Here is a 24,814-nt window from a genome sequence, read left to right on the forward strand (position 1 = left end):
GCCTGGGCAGCGGTTCATGAGGAGACCTTGGATGGGAGCTTGTCCCTCCCTTTCTGTAGCAACCACTAAGAAAGGAGCAGAGGGACTAGGCACAATGGCTCACACCTGTAATCCCAGCACTTTTGGAGGCTGAGGCAGGAGGATCTCCTGAGGCCAGGAGTTCAAGACCAGCCTGGGCAACATGGTGAAACCCTGTCTCTACAAAAATAAAAAAATTAGGCCGGGCGCAGTGGCTCAAGCCTGTAATCCCAGCACTTTGGGAGGCCGAGACAGGCGGATCACGAGGTCAGGAGATCGAGACTGTGCTGGCTAACACGGTGAAACCCCGTCTCTACTAAAAGATACAAAAAAACAGCCAGGTGAGGTGGCGGGCGCCTGTTGTCCCAGCTACTCAGGAGGCTGAGGCAGGAGAATGGCATAAACCTGGGAGGTGGAGCTTGCAGTGAGCTGAGATCCGGCCACTGCACTCCAGCCTGGGCAACAGAGCGAGACTCCATCTCAAAAAAATAAAAAAATAAAAATAAATAAATAAATAAATAAATTGGCTGGGCGTAGTTCCTCACACCTGTAATCCCAGCACTTTGGGAGGCTGAGGCAGGTGGATCACCTGAGGTCGGGAGTTCAAGACCAGCCTGACCAACATGGAGAAACCCTGTCTCTACTAAAAATACAAAATTAGCCGGGCGTGGTGGCACATGCCTGTAATTCCAGCTACTTGGCAGGCTGAGGCAGAAGAATCACTTGAACCCAGGAGGCGGAGGTTGCAGTGAGCTGAGATCGCGCCACTGCACTTCAGCCTGGGCAACAAGAGCGAAACTCTGTCTCAAAAAAAAAAAAAAAAAAAAAAGCCTGGCGTGGTCGTGCATACCTGTAGTCCCAGCTACTCGAGAGGATGAAGTGGGAGGATTGCTTGAGCCCAGGAGTTCAAGGCTGCAGTGAGCCACAGATGTGCCACCGCACCCCAGCCCAGACAATGGAGTGAGACCCTGTCTTAAAATAAGAAGAACAACAATAATAAAAAGGAACAGAGACAAAGCCACACAGTGCTCTCTGACTGCCGCGTCCCAGGACTACGTACATAACTGTGAGTGATCTTCAAAACTCCCAACAGCAGCCCACATGCTACACGATGAGGAAGCCGGGGACCCAACCCATGACACTGACCACGTGCAAGCCGTCCAGCTAGTTCAGAGTCAAGTGGAAATAACCAGGGCGGGAGCATGGAGAGCCACAACCCAGTGGCACCAGATCCTGGTGTGGGACAGCTGGGTGCTTTGGGAACTGCTGTTCGTTCACAGGGCTTTGCGGCTGAGCTCAGAACTTGATCTTGACTTTGATGGATGGAAGGAATGTGAGTGCCTGGGGTAAAAGCGGATTGTCACGTAGGCCACAGGATTCACATGGGTAGAGACCCCTGGGCAGCAAGGAGCAGCCCCCAGCCCAAGTTAAGGTGTGGAGACAGTGAGCTGGGTGTGCCACCCTCGTGTGCCATCCTCAAAACCCAGTAAGTGCTCCCTCCTGACCTCAAGTGATCCACTCGCCTCTGCCTCCTAAAATGTTGGGATTACAGGCATGAGCCACCACACTCAGCAGGTTCCCAGTGTTTTGATGTAGGCGTTTATTAACTTACCTCTTTTTTTTTTTTTTTTTTGAGACGGAGTCTCCCTTTGTCACCCAGGCTGGAGTGCAGTGGTGCAATCTCGGCTCACTGCAAGCTCTGCCTCCTGGGTTCACGCCATTCTCCTGCCTCAGCCTCCTGAGTAGCTGGGACTACAGGCACCCGCCACCATGCCTGGCTAATTTTTTGTAATTTTAGTAGAGATGGGGTTTACACCAAGTTAACCAGGATGGTCTCAATCTCCTGACCTTGTGATCCGCCCACCTCGGCCTCCCAAAGTGCTGGGATTACAGGCGTGAGCCACTGCACCCAGCCGCAATTTACCTCTTAATGCTTCTACTGTGTCCCATAGGTTTTGGCATATTATGTTTCTATTTTCATTTGTTTCAAGGAATTTAACATTTTTAAAACTTTTTTCATTTTTAAAAATATGGATCACTTCATGAGTTTGCACATCACCCTTGTGCAGGGGTCATGCTAATCTTCTCTGTATCATTTCAACTTTAGTATATTGCTGCGGTTTGCCACAGTTACTAAGGGACTGGACTGAACGAAGGGGACCAACATGCAGAAATGAAAACTTAAAACAAAAGTAACTATTTGAAAGGAAGGGGCCAGGGAAGAAGATGAGCACTCCCAGCTTCTGGTGAGCAAGGGCAGCCCTTGAGCTTCCACAGCCCTTCTTAGTTATCGAGTAGAATGAGCAGGGAGGAGGAAGTAACGATTGGTCAGCTGCTTAATTGATCACAGGTTCATATTATTACTAACTGGCTTCAGATGTGTCCTGTAGATAATCACAAGAAACACTTGTGCCTGGATCGTGACTCCCCCTCAGTATTCCTTGGGGGTGGCAGAAGCAGTTTGTCAGTTTGCCAGTTTGCCAACATTCTGCTTTTATGAGAACAGTTTGCTGTCTACTCACATAGCCTCCAGTGGTATACTGAGTTGATCACGACCCTCACTCTTTCGGCCTGCAACAGCATCTGTGTTGCCAAAGTGAGTATGGAATTTTAAATTTTCATTGTTAATCTCTTCCTTCATCCACTGGTCATTTAGGAGCATGTTGTTTAATTTCCATGTATTTGTAGAGTTTCAAATGTTCCTCTTGTTATCGCTTTCTAGTTTTGTTGCACTGTGGTCAGATAAGATACCTGGTATGATTTTGATTTTTAAAACATTGTAGAGACATGTTTTGTGTCTTAACATATTGTCAATTCTGGAGAATGTTCCATGTGCTGATGAAAAGAATGTATTTTTCAGCTGTTGAGTGAAATGTTCTGTAAATGTCTGTCAGGTCCATTTCGTCTATGGTGTAGTTTCATTCCAGTGTTTCTTTGTTAATCTTCTGTCTAGATGATCTTTTTAATGCTGAAAGAGGGGTGTTAAAGTCCAACTATTATTCTATTGGGGTCTATCTCTCCCTTTAGATCTATTAATAATATTTGCTTTATATATCTGAGTACCCTGGTGTTGGGTGCATATATAAGTGTTATATTCCCTTGCCAAATTAACCTCCTTATTATTATACAGTCTTTGTCTCTTTTTACAGCTTTTTACGTGAAGTCTGTTTTGTCTAATATAAGTACCGTTACTCCTGCTCACTTTTGGTTTCCTTTTTTGTGGAATATTTTTTCCATCCCTTCACTTTTAGCCTCTATGTTTCTTTACATGCGAGGTGAGTTTCTTGTAGGCAGTTTATAGTTGGGTCTTTTTAAAAATCCATTCATGCCAGGTGCAGTGGTTCATGCCTGTAATTCCAGCACTTTGGGGGGCTGAGGAGGGATGATTGCTTGAGCTCAGGAGTTTAAGACCAGCCTGGACAACATAGGGAGACCCCATCTCTACAAAAACACTTAAGAAATTAGTTAGGTGTGGTGGTGCATGCCTGTGATCACAGCTAATTGGGAGGCCGAGGAGGGAGCATCACTTGGGCCTGGGAGGTTGAGGGTGCAGTGAGCCGTAATCATGCCATTGCACTCCAGCCTGGGTGAAAGAGTGAGATCCTATCTTGAATGAATGAATGAATGAATGAATGAATGAATGAATACATTCAGCCAGTCTATATCTTTCAAATGGGGGAATTTAATCCATTTACATTTAGGGTTATTATTGATAGGTAAGGATTTACTCCTATCATGTTTTTGATGTTTTTGGATTATTTTCTATATCCTTTATTCTTTACTTCCTCTCTTTTTGTTTATCTTTGTGATTGGCTGGTTTTCTGTAGAGATAAGTTTCTACTCCTTTTTCTTTATCCTTTCTACCAGTGACTTTAATAGTTTCACGTTTTCCCAACAGTTGTCATTTTTTTCACTTCCAGATGTAAGATCTTGAGCATTTCTTGTAAGGCTGGTCTAGTGGTGATGAATTTTCTTAGTTTGTGCTTGTCTGTGAAATATTTTATTTCTCCTTCATTTCTGAAGAATTATTTTGCTGAGTATATTTTCTTAGCTGACAGTTTTTTTTTTTTCTTTTAGTACTTTGAGCATATCATCCCATTCTTTCCTGGCCTGTAAGGTTTCTGCTAAGAAATGTGTTATTAGTTTAAGGGGGAGTTCCCTTATATGTGACTTGCTGCTTTTCTCTTGCTGCTCTTATAATTCTTTGTCTTTGACTTTTGATACTCTCACTGTAATGTGCCTCAGAAAGAATGTATTTTAGTTTAATCTATTTGGGATTTTTTTTTTTTTTTTTCCAGCTTCTTGGACCTGAATGTCCATCTCTCTCCCAAGACTTGGGGAGTTTTCAACTTTATTTCATTAAATATGTTTTCTAAATAGTTTCCTTTCTCTTCACCTTTTAGAATGCCCATAATGCAAATATTTGTTCATTTAATGGTGTCCCATAAACTCCGTAGGGTTTATTTTGTTTTTTTTGATCTGCCTGTGTTATTTCAAATGATCTATCTTCAAGATCAGAAATTCTTTCTTTTGCTTGTTCTAGCCTATTGTCAGAGCTCTCAATTGTTTTTCTTTTCTTTTTTTTTTTTTTTTTGAGACAGAGTCTCGCTCTGTTGCCCAGGCTGGAGTGCGGTGGCGCGATCTCGGCTCACTGCAAGCTCCGCCTCCCAGGTTCACACCATTCTCCTGCCTCAGCCTCCTGAGTAGCTGGGACTACAGGTGCCCGCCACCTCGCCCAGCTATTTTTTTGTATTTTTTGGTAGAGACGGGGTTTCACCATGTTAGCCAGGATGGTCTCGATCTCCTGACCTCGTGATCCGCCCACCTCGGCCTCCCAAAGTGCTGGGATTACAGGCTTGAGCCACCGCGCCTGGCCTAATTGTTTTTCAAATATCATTCATTGAACTCTTCAGCTGTAAGATTTCTGTTTGGTTCTTTTTGTGATATCTATATCTTCGTTGCATTTCTCATTCAGAGCATGAACTATTTTCCATATTTTATTGAATTGCCTATGTGTATTCTCTTGTGTCCTGCAGAGTTTCCTTAAGCTTATTATTTTGAGTTCTTTTTCCAGCACTTCAAATATTTCTGTATGATTGGACTCTGATACTGGAGAATTACCTGTGTTCCTTTGAACCTGGGAGGCGGATGTTGCAGTGAGCTGAGATGGTGTTGCTGCCCTCCAGCCCGGGTGACAGAGTGAGGTTCTGTCTCAAAAAAAAAAAAAAAAATATATATATATATATACACACACACACACACACACACATATTATATGGAACTAAAAGAACTCAACAGCAAGGAGCCAGGCACGGTGGCTCACACCTGTAATCCCAGCACTTTGGGAAGCCGAGGCAGGCGGATCACAAGGTCAGGAGATCGAGAACATCCTGGCTAACACGGTGAAACTCCGTCTCTACTAAAAAATTAGCTGGGCTAATTTTCCTTCTTTTTCATGTTTGATGCGTCCCTGCATTGATTTCTATGCATCTGGTGAAAAACTTGCCTTTTCCGGTTTTATGGAGTAGGTTTCATAGGGAAAGACTAATTTCTATGAATGGGTTTTGGGGTGTCACTATGGTGGGGGTACATTCGCCTTGGTTCTAGGTGGACACAATGTAGTCGCCACGTAGTTTCTTCAGCTGTAATCCAGGCTAATGACACTTGTGAGTGTCTCAGTGGCCTAGGCTAAGAGACGTGTTGGAGGCAGTGTCATGGCTTTGCCATTGCTGGACCATTTCTCAGGTCTTAGGTACGTGTATGCATCAGGGGTCAACCAACTTGGGGCTGGGGTAGTGGCTGTGGGACTGTTACTCTGGCTGGGAGCCTGTGCACACAGTTGCTCAGCTGGCCTGGGGGCATGCCTGCCAGCAGTGGTTGGTTGGGCTGTTTCCCAGGCCCAGGACTCAGGCACACAGCTGTCTGGCCAGCCTGGGGCAGGGGGTGCATTTGCCAGAGGGGAACCATGGGGCTGGTTCTTAGGTCCAGGATGTGGTTACACAGCTTCTCAGTGGCCTGGCCTAGGTGTGTGTCTTCTGGGGGCCACTCACGGGGCTGTTTCTCAGGCCTAGGATGTCACTGCAGAGTTTCTTGGCTGGCACTAGTGTGTGTCTTCTGGGGGTGGTCCACGTGGCTGCTTCTCAGGCCTGGGATGAGAGGGCAATGCTATTTGGCTGGTCTACGGACATGTCTGCTGGGGGCAGCCTGTGGGGCTGTTTCTTGGCCTGGGACATGGGCACGCAGCTCCTCAGTCAGCCTGGGGATATGTCTGCCAGGGGTGGCCCTCAGCTGTTTCTCAGGCCCTTGTTGTGGGCACAGAGCTGTTGGGCAGGCCAGGGGCTTATCTGTAGGGGCGGGGGCACCCAGGACTCGGGCCAGGGCACATAGGCTCTCCACTGGCCCAGGAGCATGTCAGGCCGCTCAGAAGCTCAGGGGCCTCTCCTGCTTGAGGGTGGGCGTGCAGCAGTCTGGCTGGCCCGAGGGTGGGTTCGTCCTGGGTGGGTTTGCCAGATTGTTCCTCCAGCTGGAAGAGAGGGTGATGGGAGCTGGGTTCTCTCGCTTTTTTTTTTTTTTTTTTTTTTTTTTTTGAGACGGAGTCTTGCTCTGTCGCCCAGTCTGGAGTGCAGTGGCGCGATCTCGGCTCACTGCAAGCTCCGCCTCCCGGGTTCCCGCCATTCTCCTGCCTCAGCCTCCCGAGTAGCTGGGACTATAGGTGCCCGCCACCATGCCCAGCTAATTTTTTTTAGTAGAGACGGGGTTTCACCGTGTTAGCCAGGATGGTCTCGATCTCCTGACCTTGTGATCTGCCTGCCTCGGCCTCCCAAAGTGCTGGGATTACAGGTGTGAGCCATCGTGCCTGGCTCCTTGCTGTTGAGTTCTTTTAGTTCCATATAAATAAATATATGTATATATGTATATAACATATATTTATACATATATGCACATATACATATAATATATAAATACATATTATAAATTATATATATATTATAAATTATATATATATATATTTTTTTGAGACAGAGCCTCACTCTGTCACCCAGGCTGGAGGGCAGCAACACCATCTCGGCTCACTACAACCTCCGCGTTCCGGGTTCAAGCGATTCTCCTGCTTCAGACTCCCAAGTAGCTGGGACTACAGGCGCCTGTCACCACGCCAGGCTAATTTTTTTGTATTTTTGGTAGAGACAGGGTTTCACTATATTGGCCAGGCTGGTCTCGAACTCCTGACCTCAGGTGATCCACCTGCTTTGGCCTCCCAAAGTGCTGGGACTATAGGCGTGAGCCAGTGTACCCGGCCTCTTATATATTTTGGATATTAACTCCTTATCATATGCATGGTTTGCAAATATTTTCTCCTATTTTGCAGGTTTTCTCTTCACTCTGTCGATTGTCTCCTTTGCTGTGCAGAAGCCTTTTAGTTTGATGTAATCCCATTTGTCTATTTTTGCTTTTGTTTCCTATGCTTTTGGGTCATATCCAAAAATAAATCATTGTCCAGAACACTGTCATGGAGTCTTTCCCTGTGTTTTCTTCTAGTGGTTTCACATGTTCGGGTCTTGTGTTGAGGCTTTAATCCATTTTGAGTTGAATTTTGTATATGGTATGAGATAAGGGTCCAATTTTATTCTGCATGTGGATATCCAGGTTCCCTGGCACTAACTGTTAGAGATACTGTTCTTTTTCTGAGTAGTGAACACGCTCCCATCATTCAGACATTGCAGCCATCCAGTCCAGTGCACAAGGAGAGGCCTCAGTCTCCCCCAGCCCTGTCTGCCTGTGTCCTCCACCCCCTCCTCCCTGTAGCTTGGCTGGTGTGGTGCCCATGATACCTACTCTGAGTGGCAGGCGGTCTGTTGCTGTGCTATACTGGCCAGCAAGTATTGTCAGTCTTACCCCTGCTTGTAGATAAATATTTGTATTAGTGTATGTTTCCAGTAATTTTTTTTTTTCTGAGAAAGGGTCTTACTCTGTTGCCCAGGCTGAAGTGCAGTGGTCAACCTTTGCTCACTGCAGCCTCAACTTGTTGGGCTCAAGCAGTCCTCCCATCTCAGCCTCCCCAGTGACTGGGATCACAGATGGATGCCACCACACTGGCTAACTTATTTTTTGGTAGACGTGGGGTCTCTCTATGTTGTCCAGGCTGGTCTCAAACTCCTAGCCTCAAATGATCCTCCTGCCTTGGCTTCCTAAAGTGCTGAGACTACAGGTGTGAGCCACTGCACCTGGCCTTAGTCTTTCTTTTCGAAAACTGGATATGCTTGGCTGGGTGGCTCTCTGGAAGCTTCCTTGGCATCTTAGTGTATGTCAGTGTTTAGAAATGTTCCACTGCCATGTGGCACTGCACCCCCATTGCTGGGTCAGGAGCGCGTCCCTCATCCACCTTATTGCTGATGCTGTTGGCGTCTTGAAGGGTTTACTTTTTCTGCTCATGCTGGGTTGGACTAAGAGAGGGAAAAACCTCCTATTACTAGCAGGTGTTGGCCTCTCCCTCTCCTGACATGAGAATGCATCTTAAATAAAGACCTACCTCCCTCTCCCATGCCTGAAAAGGGCCGAAACGCTCCGGCTGAAGTTGTCAGGAGATCAGCACCTCTTCCTTTCCCCTGCCTTCTGCAGATTGCCCCTCCCCACGGCCTGTGGTTGAATGTGTCTGTGCAAACCTCTGTAGTGATCTCTGCAAAGGGAGGAGGGAAGGAGGCCGGGACTGAGCCCAGGGCAGAGGTGGGAGCTGGGCCTTGGGGAGCCTCCCTTGGGGCCAGGCAGTGGCAAGAGCCATGGGGAAAAAAAGCAAGTCCCTTTACTCAGAAAACCCACTGCTGTCCCTCCACCAGCCTGGGTCAGGACAGGACAGAAGGGCCTTGGCAAGTCTCCCACTGACACCACGCTAGCCTCACCCAATAGCAGTCAGCCACCTTAGGTCTGCAGCTCACAGCCCATCCTGCCAGGGACAGTTGGAAGACTGCCTGGAGGGAGGCCTTTGGTTCCCAACAAAGCTGGGCTGAGGCCACGGGACCCCCTGCAGACCCTTCGTCCTCAGACTTCTTTCCACATTTATTTAAAGGATGCAGGGAGGAGCTGGTTTTCTATTAATAACAATTAAGTACTTTTCATGTTCAAAACAGAACACTTATTACTTGCAATTTTCTGAGCCAGCTAAGTTTCCAGCCAGTGTATTAGACATGTAACCTTTAGGTAATGAGATGAACTCTTGATTTCAGTACCAGGCCGTGGGTGCATCTCTCCTAGAATTCCAGCAGCGGTCGGGACCCCTCTAAGGGCTGGGGGCTGGACGACAGGGGTGCAGGAGGGACGCGTCCATCACAGAGCAGTCTGCCTTCGAGGCAGAGAGTGTGCGTGGACTGGGGTGCAGGTGGTTTATTTGGGCCTAGAGAGAGGGGGAAGGGAGTGGGGATGGTGGGGTGGAGAAGACAGGGGGTGAGACAGGGACTGTCACTGAGCTGGTTCCTGCCATGGGTTTGACCTGGCCAGGGCTGTGAACAAAGCACCTCTGAGCAGAGGGAGGTTTGCGTGACCACCCACCTACCCCAGGGTGGCCATCGTGGAGAGAGGGCCTGCTCGTGTCCATTTTCCAACGCTTCCTGACTGAGCCTGTTTCTGAGCCCATGGAGAAGGTTCTAGGCCTGCGGCAGAAAAGTAGGGCCCCCAACTAGTCTCGGAGGAGGGACCCTAACAGTGTCTGGTGCCACCCAGCTGCAGCTGAAATCGGAGTGAGCTGAAGGCATGTGGCCTGGGGCACCTGATGCATCTGTTAGGGTCTGAGTGCACCAGGGAGGGCAGTTCTCTTGTCACCACTCAGGCCACTGTGGTTGGACAATTCCCCATTGTACAGTTATGTAGGAAGAGATGTAGACATTGGGCTAACTGACACCACCTTCCAGGTTATTCGAGTGATGTTTTGGAGGTTGGCTTACTGGCAGCTCAGCCCTCAACCAGCTCTTGCCACCTTCTTCTGTGCATGTTACTCGATGTTAGGTGTGCCAGGGGTTGGCATGAGAGGCACTGGCTTCTGCCACCTGGGCAGAGGGCAGCTCCCTGATCCCTGAGAACATCAAGGAAAAGGTGGGGCACAGACGAGGGCCTCCAGCAGAGTGGCTGCTCCTACCCCAGTCCTGAACCCCACTGTGTAGGGACACAATTGGGGGACATGAGGCCAAGGCACACACAGGCCTCTTGGGGAGTGACCTCTGCTTGGAGAGGGAGCGTGAGAATCCAGGCTGTCAGGAAGCCAAGAAAGATGCAACTGAGTTAAAAATAGGAGCACGAGGCAGAGTGTTTGGAGCAGCCGTCCACAGCGCTAGGCTTGATTCCATCAGTGCTACTCATTTACATCACACTATGAAGCCTAAAACCTGGGAAGAGCGTATTGTTTCTGCACAAGCTCACGTGGGAGCAGGTTCTTTCTGAAGACACCACACAGTGATGGCAGCAGTTGACAGTGTGCCACACACAAGACTGAGACTCAGCAAGAGGAGAGGGGCCAGGCTGAAGGCTGGGCACACCCTCACCGTGCCGGGAACCTGCCATTTCCTCTTGTATAAAATGGCTTGATAGCTGCAGTCCTGGCAACTGTGTTCTGGGCGTCGCCAAGCCCCAGTGGGCTTGATCCCTAAACAGCTATGGGGCGAGCCCTGGGCCTCTGTCTGTCTCTCCTCTCATCTGTGACATGGAGCTAGGATACCTCCTCCCAGGCTTTTTGTAGGCATTAAAATAATCCAAGGCTGGGTGACGGTGGCTCATGCCTGTAATCCCAGCATTTTGGGAGGCCGAGGCGGCAGGATCACCTGAGATCAGGAGTTCGAGACCAGCCTGGCCAACATGCTGAAACCCCATCTCTACTAAAAATACAAAAATTAGCCAGGCGTGATGGCGGGCGCCTGTAATCCCAGCTACTCGGGAGGCTGAGGCAGGGAATTGCTTGAACCCGGGAGGCAGAGGTTGCAGTGAGCCGAGATTGCACCATTGCACTCCAGCCTGGGCAGCAGGGCAAGAGACTGTGTCTTAAAAAAGAAAAATTTTGAGATGATAATGGATTGACATGCAGGGTAAGAAATAATCCAGGGAGGTCCTGGGCACCTTTACTGAGTTTCCCCAGTGGTGATGTTTCGTAACACTGGATCACAGTGTCACAGCTAGGTACTGACATGGACACAGTCCAGATCCAGAATATTCTGTTTACACAGGAGCTGTTCTGTCGTCCTTTTCTTTTTTTTTTTTTTTTCCTGAGACAGAGTCTCGCTCTGTCGCACAGGCTGGAGTGCAGTGGCGCGATCTCCGCTCACCGCAAGCTCCGCCTCCCGGGTTCACGCCATTCCCCTGCCTCAGCCTCCCGAGTAGCTGGGACTACAGGGGCCTGCCACCACGCCCGGCTAATTTTTTATATTTTTATAGAGACGGGGTTTCACCATGTTAGCCAGGATGGTCTCGATCTCCTGACCTCGTGATCCGCCAGCCTCCACCTCCCAAAGTGCTGGGATTACAGGCGTGAGCCACCACACCCGGTCTGTTTCCCTTTTCTAGCCACACCCTCCTCCCTCCTTACCCCACGCCCCGGTGTCCCCTGGCAAACACTTGTTTGTTCTCCATTTCTATAATTTTGTTATTTCAAGAATGTTGTATAAATGCAACTGCACGGTGTGTAACCTTTTGGGATCGAAGGGGCTTTTCTTTTGTTTGTTTTTGAGACAAGGTCTCTCTCTGTTGCCCAGGCTGGAGTGCAGTGGCCCAATCACAGCTCACTGCAACCTCAGCTGACCTGGCTCAAACAATCCTCCCACCTCAGCCTCCCAAGTAGTTGGGACTACAGGCACACGCCACCAGGCCCAGCTAGTTTTTGTATTTTTTGTAGTGATGAGGATCTCCCTATGTTGCTCAGGCTGTTCTTGAACTCCAGGTTCAAGCAATCCTCCTGCCTCAGCCTCCCACAGTGCTGGGATTCCAAGCATGAGCCTCTGCACCTAGCCTGGAAGGTTTTCACTCAGCACCTTTCTCTGGAGGTTCCTCCAGGCCTTTGTGGGGATCGTTTGTTCCTTTCCGCTGCTGAGTAGTATTCTGGGTGTGGATGGACCACACTGTTTGACGATTCAGGGGCTGAGGGACGTCTGGATTGTGTCAGGTTCTGGGCAGCTTCCTGTGAACATTCACTGACTGGCCCTTCCTTTTGCCTTCTGTGCAGAGGGCCCGAGTAGTCCCTCTGGTTAGATAAGGCAGACACAATGTCCCAATACATAATTTAACAGGCTCTTTGCAGCCTGGAGACGATGTAATGGGTTACCAGGAAAAATCATTTGAGTTCAAGTTCCAGCAACTTTTCAAAAATAACGAAACGAAACAAAAACACCCCAAATGCTGTCTCATGAAAAAGGGTACTAAACAAAAAAGAATGAACATCGATTCACAGGAATAGCATCATTTCACCATGATTCATTAAAAGAAAGTGCCAAACCAGTGTTTGTGCTGAATTCAAGCATTTTCTAAATTCCCAAGTGGAAAAAAAAAAAAAATCTCTTATAGGTCTGCTCAGAGGAAAAATAGCTTAGCAGTCCACTTACTGCCCACGCACCAAGGGCTGCCTGGACCAGAGCCAGTGGGGTTGGAGGCGGGGACTCTGCCTTTGCCTCCCTCCCTCCAGAAAGAACACTCCCTAATGTGGGAGCCCGTCCAGCCGCGTAACACTGTGTCCACGTCTTTGGGAAGGGGAAGGGCTAGTGTCTGTCTTCTCAGAGCAGCAGGACCCAGTTGTCTGTGAGAACAGAACAAAGACATAGGTATTCCTTGGCTTGGAGTCTACAGTTGGTATTGTCCGGATTTTTATTTTTTTATTTTTTGAGACAGAGTCTCGCTTTGTTCCCCAGGCTGGAGTGCAGCAGGGCAATCTCGGTTCACTGCAACCTCCGCCTTCTGGGTTCAAGCGATTCTCCTGCTTCAGCCTCCCGAGTAGCTGGGATTACAGGTGCACGCCACCACGCCTGGCTAATTTTTTGTGTTTTTAGTAGAGACGGGGTTTTACCATGTTGGCCAGGCTGGTCTCGAACTCCTGACCTCGTGATCTGCCCACCTCAGCCTCCCAAAGCACTGGGATTACAGGCATGAGCCACTGCACCCGGCCTCGTCAGGGTTTTTAATTATAAACTTCAATTTTAGCGATTTGAGTACACGTGAAGTGGCATCTCATTTTCATTTTAACTTGCATTTCCCTGATGTCTAATGAGCGCTGAGCGTCTTTTCCTGACATAACTGGTCCTTTCTGTCTTTGATTCTTCTGTTGTTCTTTCCCTGCCTTCTTTTGGATTAGTCAGATATTTTCTATTATTTCATTCTCTTTTCTTTGTTGGCTTCTTAGCCAAACCTCTTTTGTTCATTTTTTCCCTAGTGCTTTTTCTCTAGGGCACTGACTATGTATGCCTCACACACCAAATTTAATGTAGGGTCAGTATTGTATCACTTCAGTCTTCCCTCTTCATACATAACCCTTCGCATCTTGCACCTCACACCTGGAGTTCCACAGTTCACCAGTGTGCAGAGCTTATCAGTGGATGACCTCTCTCCACCCATCCTTTATGCTGTCCTTACCGTACCAGCAACAGAGTGGGTCCCTCTCTCTACAAAAAAAGGAAAAATTAGCCGGGCGTGGTGGCACTCACCTGTGGTCCCAACTACTTGGGAGGCTGAGGTGGGAGGATCACTTGAGCCCAGGAATTCTAGGCTGCACTGAGATATGATCAAACCACTGCACCCCAGCCTGGGTGACAGAGCAAGACTGTCTGAAAATGAAACAAAACAGAAAGGCCTTTCCTGCAGCACTGCTGGACTTCCAGTCTTTGTGCCATCCTCAACTCTGTAACAGCTACTTCCTGGTAAACCCATGGAGTCGTCCCACACGGGTAGTCCAGCCTAGGCCAAGGACTTTCAGGGAACCCTACACTGACTTCTGGCTCCCCACTTCTGCTAAGTTTCTTCCCCTCCAGTGCCCTGTTTTGCTGGCCTGCCACTTTAGCTGCCCGGAAGTCTGGTCTCTTGCCTCTCACACCATTACAGCGCACCACACTACACTACGTTCACGCATTTAGCAGCTGTGTTCATACTCCAACTATCTCATATACATATTTTGTTAAAAAAAACTTCAGGACTCTCTACACTTATGATGCCAAGGGTGAAGTTAAGCCCTGGAGACTGAGTCAGTAGCAAGTTTGCAATTCTGCTTCTTCGATTACAGTTTCATACTCTTCTTCCTTGTTCTTGAGCGGAATTGTCTTCCCCATTGTTTTTGTTCTGTAAATTAGGGTTCTCCAACCCCTAGGGCCACAGACAGCTACTGGTCAGGCCACACAAGCAGGTGAGCCTCGGGCCAGTGAGCAAAGCCTCATCTGTATTAACAGCCGCTCCCCATCGCTCGTATTACTGCCTGAGCTCTGCCTCCTGTCAGGTCAGCAGCAGCACTGGATTCTCCTAGGAGGGTGAATCCCATCGTGAACTGCACATTGGAGGATCTAGGTTGCTCGCTCCTTATGAGAATCTAAAGCCTCGTGATGTGCCCCTGGCTTCCATCATCCCCAGATGTGACCATCTAGTTGCAGGAAAACAAGCTCAGGGCTCCCACTGATTCCACACTATGGGAAGTTGTATTTTACTCTATATTACAACATAAAAATAATAAAGTGCACAATAAATGAAATGTGTTTGAATTATCCTGAAACCACCCCAACTATGTCTGGAAAAACTGCCTTCTATGAAACAGGTCCCTGGTTCCAAAAAGGCTGGGGACTGCTGCTGTAAATGACTAAGAGAGACCAGGTCTCCCCCTTTCCATTTGCTGATTTTTGTTACAGATTAGCTGTCTGCTTCATTTCCTGTACCCAACTCAGACCCGAGTACAGAGACCCCACGACTGTTTCATCTTCAGTGGACCCCAAAAGAAAAAGACCACCTCGACTAATCAGACCGTTGTAACTATGCATTAGGCCTTATACAGAAAGATGTTGAAATTGTTAGGCTTCCCGAAACGTTGGCTATAGAAACGACCCCAAATTTCTACGTTTGAGAACACTGACTTCCATTCTTTGTAATGTTTCCTGGGCGGCACATCAAGCTGCGCATTTGACTAAACTCTAGATTCTGACACTTTTGATGATTTTTGGTGGACAATTTTTGTCATTTTATTCGTACATTTTACCTCAAACCCAGTTTATGGCTGGGCATGATGGCTCACGCCTGTAATCTCAACACTTTGGGAGTTTGAGATCAGCCTGGGAAACATAGTGAGACCCCGACAAAAGAAAAGAAAAAAATTAGCTGGGCGTGGTGGCTGGCTGCCCCCGTGGTCCCAGTTACCGGGGGGCGGGGGGAAGGGGGAGGATCGCTTGAGCCTGGAAGGTCGAGGCTGCAGTGAGCCGTGGTCCCGCCATTGCACTCCAGCCTGAGCAACTGAGCGAGACCCTGCTCCAAAGAAAAAGGGAAAGAAACACCCGCCCCCGCCATTTACGTGCACAGGAAGTCCACGGGCAGTTAAGTGTAAGGTTTATTTTGTGGTATTCCGAAAGTTGCCCCGCCGCCTGCCCGTGCAGGCACGGTCCGGGGCCAGGTCCCCACAAAAACCTGTGCAGAGTGAGGGAGACAGGAAGAGCGCAGCGGCAGGCGGAAGGCACGCGCCGGGGACACTCAGCGGCGAGGGCCTGCGGGAGCCTCCAGCGCGAGAAGGGGCCCGGTCGCAGGGCAGCGACCGCGCCGCAGGACGCCCGAGCTGCCGGGAGAGCGAGGGCCGCGAGACCCGCGTCTCCAGTCCGGGAGCATCCAGGCTCGCTCACCGTGCGCGAGGCCCGCCTGCGGAGTCCTCGGCGCAGCTCTGGCGCAGGGCCCCGCGGGGCGCCCACTGCTGAGGGAGGAGGAAGGACGCGTCCCGGGAGCCCCACCCCGCCTCCCACTTCCAGCCTCCCGGTCCCCGCGCGGCCTGCCCGGGCGCCCTTCCGTCGGAGGCCAGGCGCCGCGAAGGCCCGCCCCGTGAGGCCTCGCGCGCCCCGGAAGTGGTCATGCCGCGGCGCCGAGGCCGGAAGTGGCTGCGGCCGGCGGCAGCGGGCGGCAGAGGAGGTTCGACCGGCTCTGGAGCTGCCTAGCGCGGCCGGGCGGGCGGCGCCGCTCAGGCTCGGGCTCGGGCTGGGCCCGGCGCGGCCTCGGGGCTGCCCATGGGGCGCGGGGGGCCGGGCCGGTGACGCCGGACGCCCATGGACGCCTCTGAGGAGCCGCTGCCGCCGGTGATCTACACCATGGAGAACAAGCCCATCGTCACCTGTGAGTACCGGAGGCGGGGAGGGCGCGGCGGTCGTTGGGCTGGCACGGGCTCCGGCCGTCATGCACCCGGCGCCCCCAGACCTTAAGTTCCCGGAGCGCTTCAGGCTGGGCCGCTTCCTGGAGGTGTGACCGGGGCTGCGGCTGAGGCGGGGTCCTCCGACTTTTCGGTGACGCCCTCTGACCTTTCCGCCGGGCGACCTCTGACCCCTGGGGGCATCCTGCGAGCCGGCTGCAGTTGGAGCCGGTGGAACCCGGCGGACTCTGCCCGGGACTGGGCGCGCTCCGGCGTCGAGGGTGAGGAGAGGGGGCTGCCGCCGCCCCGTCCCGCCCCTGTTGAGCCGCGCACCCGGGACCTGGGGGCCCCGGGCTTTTCCGCCGGGCGGTTTTCCTTGCGGGCCCCCTTTCCCCGACTCCGGGGAAGTCCTTCGGGGCTCGCAGAGTTGCAAGCGTTGGTGAAGCAGGAACAGTTTGTTGCGGGGTGAAGCGTCAGGCAGAGCCGCCGGGACTGCTTTGCCTCCTTGACGCTTCCCTGCCGCGCACTCAAACCATTTTACGGATGAGAAGGCCGAGGCTCGGGCGCTTATGCAAGCTGCTCCCCATGAACGGCCTCCCGCTCGAGTCTACACTAGGGACACCCGGTGCCTCTTGGGTGTCGTGTCCTCCCCCCAACCCTCTTTTAATGCATACACAAAGGAACTATTTTTCTGTTAGGGGAAAAATATTCCCTAAATTTTACAAGTGTGACTCTCCGGAGTTAAATACGGTTAAGAACAGTGAGCTTATAAATGTTGGTTGGCTTTTTGATGACTTGCAGAGAGGTGTTTCAAACTATTACGATTTTTGACCTTTGACAGTATTCTGTATTTTCATGTATGTATACAGTTAGTTTTTTCTAATTGCCTTTCATGCTTTGAAAGGAAGCACTCCCTATTGCAAAATCTAGGTGCCAAGGCCACAGTAGAACTCCTGTTTCCTTCTCGCTCTGTCAGTGGGGATGCACCTGCTCTGTTCCTTCCTGTTAGATCCCTGAGAAACTGTATATTTAAGGTTGAATTTTGTTGCTTCAGCTTTAGATGATAGACTTCTTTCTTTCCTTCCTTTTGCTTTATTTTTTTCTCTTCCCCTCTCCCTCTTTTTTTTCTACGGAGACCTGGACGAGATAATAGACTTTTCTTAGGGAAGTGAACTGTGTCTCATTTAAAATTGGAGACTTGCATAGTTCAGCAGTAGCCGTCTTTTTTCCTTCCCAGAGTATTTGTGAACTGGAGGTCTTTCCCTACCCTGCACCTGCAGCCCCAGAGGGCAGATGTGGATAGAGCTGGTCTGGAAGCCCTGCAGTTTCCCGGGTGCTTTCCCAGTGCTGGGGATAGATGAAGCCATGTGCAGTTCATACTAAGTTTCACTGTCTTCCAGATGTTGAACGTTTTTCTCCCGAAGTGCTGTGCACATTGTGAGTGCTGGATACATATTAATTGCCTGTGTGGACATCCACGCATCTAATTATATCTTCTACCTCCTAGCTTGCTTACATTTCAATAGCAATATGTATTTATAGGCATTATGTAAATACATTTCTGAGGAGAAAGTTCCTAAGTTCTATTGGATTCAACCGTAACTAAAGGAGTAAAATTTGTTATCTCGATAGTCAGTGTTGGAGATATTTAATGTTTAGTTTTGTACATGCGTGCATCAGGGACAGCTAAAGGATGCAGTTTTCTTTCTTACAGATTTATTGGATTGTCATCTTGGTGGAGGTTTTTTTCCTGTGTTTTGAGCAGCAGAGTGAATGGTTTTTTGTTTTTTTTCTTCTTCTTCTTTGAGTTGGAGTCTTGCTCTGTCACCCAGGCTGGAGTGCAGTGGCATGATCTTGGCTCACTGCAACCTCTGCCTCCCGGGTTCAAGCGATTCTCCTGCCTCGGCCTCCCGAGTAGCTGGGATTACAGGCGCATGTGGCCACACCTGACTGATTTTTTTTTTTTTTTTTTTTTTCCCAGTAGAGACAATTTCACCATGTTGGTCAGGCTGGTCTCGAACTCCTGACCTTGGGTTATCCACCTGCTCAGCCTCCCAAAGTGCTGGGATTACAGGTGTGAGCCACCACCCTCGGCCTCCAGCAGCATAGTGAGTGTTAATCTCTGCACGGATACTACACCGTCTTAGAAGGTGCAAACTGTCATTCATTGGAGTCTCAGAAGAGAAAAGGCTTCAGTAGACTTTCAGAGTTAACTAGTTAACTTGAAAAATGATCACTTTACAAGTGAAGGTTTTTTTAAAAAAGCTGACTTCATATTTCACACTTGAAATTATGTTGTGGTATATCTGGGACTGAAGCTTTCGGAAGCATTTGGCCTGGTTTCACTTCATACCTTCATCTTGCTCCCCCCTTTCAGCTATACATGTTTTGAAAGAAGGTAGTATGAACAGTTGCTTTCAAAAATCCACCCAGAGGCTAATTAACTCTTAACTTTTTACTATTATATACATAGTTCTCTTAGTCAGCAACATTTTTGTTTTCAAAAACCTTTTTAATTTTTTTTTTTTTTTTTTTTTAAGACGAAGTCTTGTTGCCGAGGCTGGAGTGCAGTGGCGTGATCTCAGTTCCTGCAAGCTCTGCCTCCCGGGTTCACGCCATTCTCCTGCCTCAGCCTCCAAAGTAGCCGGAACTACGAGCGCCCACCACCACACCGGCTAATTTTTTGTATTTTTAGTAGAGACGAGTTTTCACTGTGTTAGCCAGGATGGTCTTGATCTCCTGAACTCGTGATCCTCCCGCCTCGGCCTCCCAAAGTGCTGGGATTACAGGTATGAGCCACTGTGCCCGGCCAAAAATCTTTTTAATTCTCACTTGAAATGTTATTACCTCAGATCTGTTCATTTTAAAATGAAAGTAGAGTTTATGCATGTTGTTGATTTTTTTTTTTTTTTTTTTTTTTTTTTTTGAGATGGAGTCTCGCTCTGTCACCCAGGCTGGAGTGCAGTGGCCGGATCTCAGCTCACTGCAAGCTCCGCCTCCCGGGTTCATGCCATTCTGCTGCCTCAGCCTCCCGAGTGGCTGGGACTACAGGCGCCTGCCACCTCGCCCGGCTAGTTTTTTTGTATTTTTTTTTTTTTAGTAGAGACGGGGTTTCACCCTGTTCGCCAGGATGGTCTCGATCTCCTGACCTCGTGATCTGCCCGTCTCGGCCTTCCAAAGTGCTGGGGTTACAGGCTTGAGCCACCGCGCCTGGCCGAATTTTTTTTTTTTTTTAATAGAATGTCTAATATTTTACTTCAGTGAAAATGCATTCTGCTTAGACCTTTCTGGGAAGAATATAGAATGTAACTGGTTCAGGTGAATTTAAAAACTGTTTATAGGTAGGGATAGAAGAATGAAAAGTTCCCAAAGATTAAGGGTAACTAGATTAGATTATTACTTTAAAACCTAGCTGATTATTTTGCTTCATTTTATTATTATTGTTTTTAGAGATGGGGTCTTGCTCTTTCACCTATAGGCTGGAATGCAGTGGCATGGTCATAGCCAACTGCAGCCTTGCTAGGCTCAAGTGGTCCCGTCCCTTAGCCTGCCAGTAGGCAGCACTACAGGTAGGACCCACCTCACCGGCCTGAATTATTTTAATAATATTTTGAAGCTCTCCAAATGGCTTTTTTTTTCCTTCCTGGGACAGAGTCTTGTTCTGTTGCCCAGACTGGAGAGCAGTGGTGTGATCTTGGCTCACTGCAGCCTCTTCCTCCCGGGTTCAGTCGATTCTCCTGCCTTGGCCTCCTGATTAGCTGGGACTACAGGGGCACACCACCAAGCCCAGCTAATTTTTGTATTTTAATAGCGATGCGGTTTCACCAGGCAGGTCTCGAACTCCTGACCTCAGGTGATCTGCCCGCCTTGTCCTCCCAAAGTGCTGGGATTACAGGCATGCGCCACTGCACCTGGCCTTAAATATTTTAGTAGACTTCAGCCCTGATTAAACCTCCTGCCTAACGGGCTCCTGTGAAGAGGGACTACCTCAGCAGAGGCCTTCTTAAACTCAGAACTAGTTAAAGCTTGTAAATACGGAAGCGTGTATGTGAAATGTGCAGGGATGGGAGCTGAACAGTTAGTGGAATTAATGCTTTGACTGAATCATAGCAATGGGAAAACCTGTAGTATAATTTATTAATCATGAAAAATGCCTGGCGAAACTGAAACAAATCCAGCAGATCCATTTGGTCTAAATTTAAATTTTAGCGTAGATTTTTTTTCAGCCACAGGGTCAGTTTTCTGTTTTGAAATAAGAACTTGGGTTTCTGGCCCAAGGGTGTATTAGGAAAGACATGTTCCTTTTCCAACTATCTCATTCAGTTAGTGACAAAGTTAATGTAATTCCAGTGATTTGTGGCTTTTCTTTGTTGACTGTCATCATAGCTACGATAGCACATACCCGTTATTACCTTGGAATTGAATAGTATCTGAACAATAATAGTGCCCTCCCTCTAGATCATCTGTTTTCACTAGTCACATCTATTGCCTGTTTCATTTTTCTGTGTCTCTGTATTTGGGGTTCCAGGTCCTATATTAGAAACTTTTAAAGGGGAAAACAGGCAACAGAAATGAGCAGATTTGTAGAGCTTCGTATCTGGTTGGGCTTTGGGATTTTCCCCTGTAGGTTAAAGTTTTTAAATTTGCACATTGAAACTTTCTACTAAACCTGAAAGTGTGGTGCTTGTGATTTAACCACCACCAGTTTTACTACCATAAAAGTCACTTGAAATGTCTGTTTAAATGGGTGAGCATATAATAAATGCAGATCTTGTTCCATATTGAATTCTCAAGGCGATGTTGAACCAAAGCTTGAAAAGTGGGAGGAACATTCTCCTTAGGAAACCTCGGTTGTCACATAGAGTATATATTTGGAGGCAGGGACTAAAGGCACTAACAAATGTGCTTACTATGTCATTTCTACCCGAGCATGGTTAAAAACCGTTCCATCTTGTGCGCATGACCTCAGTTCTTGCATACTTTCACAACCGTCGGCTGTGAAACGGGTGGAGTACCAACCTCATCGGATTGAGAAGGGGTGTGTAAAGCACTCAGGAGAGTGTCAGGATTATAGTCAGTGTGCAAAAAAAGTTACTAAGGAGAGATTCCTCAATTTTCTCTGTTCATAATGCTTTTAGTGTCTCGGTAATTTTTTTCATGGCACCTCTAGACTAAAAGGAATACTTAAAAATTCCATTTATTAAGTAGTTAGGTTCCAGTAATTTATTAAATATTATGTACTAACAGGAGCTATTTGAAAAAAACATATACATTAGTTGGAAGAAAAAAATATTTTCATCATTCTTCCTAACTACAGCAGTGTGCTACGGGAGGGCAGGCCTGGCAGCAGCTCAGTGGTGCCTCTCACCTGGGGGTCAGATTGGATGCTGCTGCTCACTTAGGTTTTTTTTGTTTTTTTTTTTTTGCTTTTTGGTGGTACTTGCTTTTCATCAGAGCAGCCACCCTGTTTTGCGATGATAATGATGTCATTGAAAGAAGTGGAGCTCTGATCTGATGTTGACACTGTGAATACCTTATGTGGGGTTCCTACACCACAAACATTGCTGTTTCCTCATGAATCTGAAATATCTCTTGGTGCCTCTCTGACTGCATAGTGTGTGGGAAGTCTAGATACATGGTTTGGGAACCCGTGCTGTTAGTGTTATTAGCCCAACTCCAGGGTGGATTTGAACTGATACTTTAGAAGTGAAAAGCTTCCTTTCTTTTCAGCTCACATACCTAGTTTTCTACAAGATGCGTTTCTGAAGAGTTTCTAGTAAGTTCTGGCTTATGCAAATGAAATGGAAAGGTCTGATTTTTCTTTTTTTTCTTTTTTTCTTAAGTGCTGATGAATCTCTGAAATAATGAAGTATGATGCAGCTTAGGCAACATAGGGGATTCCTGTGTCTACAAAAATAAAAATAAAAAAGTTAACCAGGTGTGGTGGTATGCGCCTGTACTTCCAACTACTTGGGAGGCTGAGGTGGGAGGATCACTTGGACCTGGGAGGTCGAGGCTGCAGTGATCTGTGATTGTACCTCACACTGCAACCTGGGTGACAGAGCAAGATCTGGTCTCAAAAAAAAAAAGGCTGGGCGCAGTGACTCACGCCCATAATCCCAGCACTTTGGGAGGCCAAGGTGGGCGGATTGCGTTGCGAGGTCAAGAGATTGAGATCATCCTGGCCAACATGGTGAAACCCCGTCTATACTAAAAATACAAAAATTAGCTGGGCGTGGTGGCGGGCGCCTATAGTCCCAGCTCCTTGGGAGGTTGAGGCAGGAGAATCGCTTGAACCTGGGAGGTGGAGGTTGCAGTGAGCTGAGATCAATGCCACCGCACTCCAGCCTGGTGACAGAATGAGACTCCATCTCAAAAAAAAAAAAGTATGACGGACATAACGTATGAGCCAGTCTTTCCTTAGAGTTTTACTGTGTGCTTCCGCCAGAGGCCTGCCAGCTGACAGTGTGGTTGTGTGGTTCACCCTGGCTGAAAGCTGCTTGTCTTTTAGTGGAAATACAAGTAACTGACTTGAGGATTTTTTGTCATAGAAAAGTGTGTTGCCAGTTGACAGAGTGTCTTCACTGGAGTCGCATGCTTTAGTGTGTAAGTGTGTGGTCTCAGAAGGTCGCACACTGATCTCCAAGCACTGAACCTCCCACCCCCGTGCTCCACCTCTGGATCCAGTGGCTTTAGATCTAGAGTTACAGACCAGCAATGGAGAAGACTGCAGGGTCTTTTTTTTTTTTTTTTAAGGCATGGTCTCACTCTGTCACCCAGGCTGGAGTGCAGTGGCATGATCTTGGCTCACTACAGCCTTGACTTCCTGGGGTGAGGTGATTCTCCCGCCTCAACCTCCTGAGTAGCTGCTTGTGCGCCACCATTCCCAGTTAATTGTTTGTATTTTTAGTAGAGATAGGGTTTCGCCGTGTTGCCCAGGCAGGTCTTGAACTCCTGGACTCAAGTGATCCGCCCTCCTTGGCCTCCCAAAGTGCTGGGATTACAGGCATAAGCCACTGTGCCCAGACAGCTGCAGGGTCTTAAAACAGTCAAAACATTCCCGCCTCAGTGCCTGCCTCTGTGGTTGAGTTTGCCTCAGAGCCCCCTGTGGCTTCCTCTCCTGTGTCTCACCTTCTGTCTTTCTTCCTCAAATCTTTCCTCTACCTGCTCTTAACATCAATTTCAAATATAGTCACAGTATTTTGGCCTTAGAGAATATTTGTTTTTAAATTAAAAATCGATAACCTTGGAGTCATTTGTGACTCCTTTTTTCTCTCACAACTGACGTTGTCTTTGAAATATATCTAGAATCCAGCTATATATAGGGCCTGCCTGGATAATCTGGGATAATCACATCTTGAGCTCCTGAACTTAATTAAGTCTACAAAGACCCCTTTCCCGAATAAGATGACATTCACAGGTTTTGAGGGTTAGGACGTCGTGGGGTGCCATGCCACCTGCCGCACCACTGTCTGTGTTAGCTACCAAGTGTGCAGTGGCCGGCATCCACCAAGCGTCTGTGGTTTTAGATAGCTGCGTCTGTCTGTAGAGGTTTGTCCTTCCTGTACTCCTGACCAAGGGAATGTTATCTTGACATTTGGGCTTTGGAGTTCTAGATGTGGGTACAAGGTGGGGTGACCCCTGAGAAAAAGTCCAACCTCTTCTGTACTCTCTCTCATGTGGCTTTTTGGACGTTTTTACCTGGTGTTTCATTTCTGAATGTTATTTTACGCCCCTGTTTGCAAATTTTTTTTTTTTTTTTTGAACAGTGACCGGGGACCATTGTATGTTTGGACATTTTTCTTATTTTTAACTGAGATCTGTTAGCAGTTTGAAGCCATTGTATACATTTTAGAGTTAGCTGGGTGTGGCAGTGCATACCTCTAGTCCTAGCTGCTTGGGAGACAGGCCAGAGGATCGCTTGAGCCCAGGAATTTGAGGGTGTGGTGAGCAATGTTTGTGCCACTTCACTCCAGTCTGGGCAACAGAGTGAGACCCTGTCTCAAAACAAAAAACAAAAGAAAACAATTTCGGGGTTGAAATTTGTCAGTGGGTTGAAATGACAGTGCCATTTGTTGGCACTGTCAGTTCACCTAGACCAGTCAGCAAGCTCTAAACATCCAGGTTGATGAGAAGGGCTGGCAGAAGTCATTTTGAAGTTGAGCTGAGGGCTGGTTTTGCTGTGACTGGCCGTGATCAGTGTAACTGTTTAGTAGCACAGCTCAGACCAGTATTAGCATGTCTGATGACTCCTGCTTTACCGAGTACTTAGGGAAGGCAGACACCATCTGTTCACATGGAAGCAGGGAGGTTTGTCCCTAAAATTATGCCTCTGAGAAAGCCTTTGCCATATAATTAAATAAAAATGTCACTTTAGCATTCTAAGAATTGAGCAAGTCAACTATACACTAGAAATTTTTAGCATAGTCTTACTCATTCCAAAATTAAATTCCTATTCTGAGAACTTGATACCCAGCA

At 48.2% G+C, this 24,814-nt stretch overlaps 1 protein-coding gene and 1 non-coding gene across 4 annotated transcripts in view; one reads left to right on the forward strand and one right to left on the reverse strand.

Annotated features, from left to right (window-relative positions):
• Positions 1–2,042: 2,042 nt before the first annotated feature.
• LOC119619504 (U6 spliceosomal RNA) lies at positions 2,043–2,147 on the reverse strand. The gene has a single exon (XR_005235972.1). It is a non-coding gene; the product is annotated as a U6 spliceosomal RNA (small nuclear RNA).
• Positions 2,148–15,444: 13,297 nt separating this feature from the next.
• TRAPPC10 (trafficking protein particle complex subunit 10) overlaps positions 15,445–24,814 on the forward strand; it is a 96,136-nt gene continuing 86,766 nt past the window's right edge. For 2 of the 3 annotated variants that reach the window (XM_073010988.1, XM_073010978.1), the window contains exon 1: positions 15,448–16,323. Coding sequence is in view for 1 of the 3 variants with exons in the window: in XM_073010971.1 (XP_072867072.1) it covers positions 16,257–16,323 (67 nt within the window). In the remaining 2 variants the exon portion in view is untranslated. Of the gene's footprint in view, positions 16,324–24,814 lie in introns of all 3 variants that reach the window. The other variant, XM_073010971.1, reaches the window with a different exon arrangement.

The sequence above is a fragment of the Chlorocebus sabaeus genome, chromosome 2 (genome assembly GCF_047675955.1).
Source record: "Chlorocebus sabaeus isolate Y175 chromosome 2, mChlSab1.0.hap1, whole genome shotgun sequence".
In the NCBI taxonomy this organism is placed as follows: domain Eukaryota; kingdom Metazoa; phylum Chordata; class Mammalia; order Primates; family Cercopithecidae; genus Chlorocebus; species Chlorocebus sabaeus.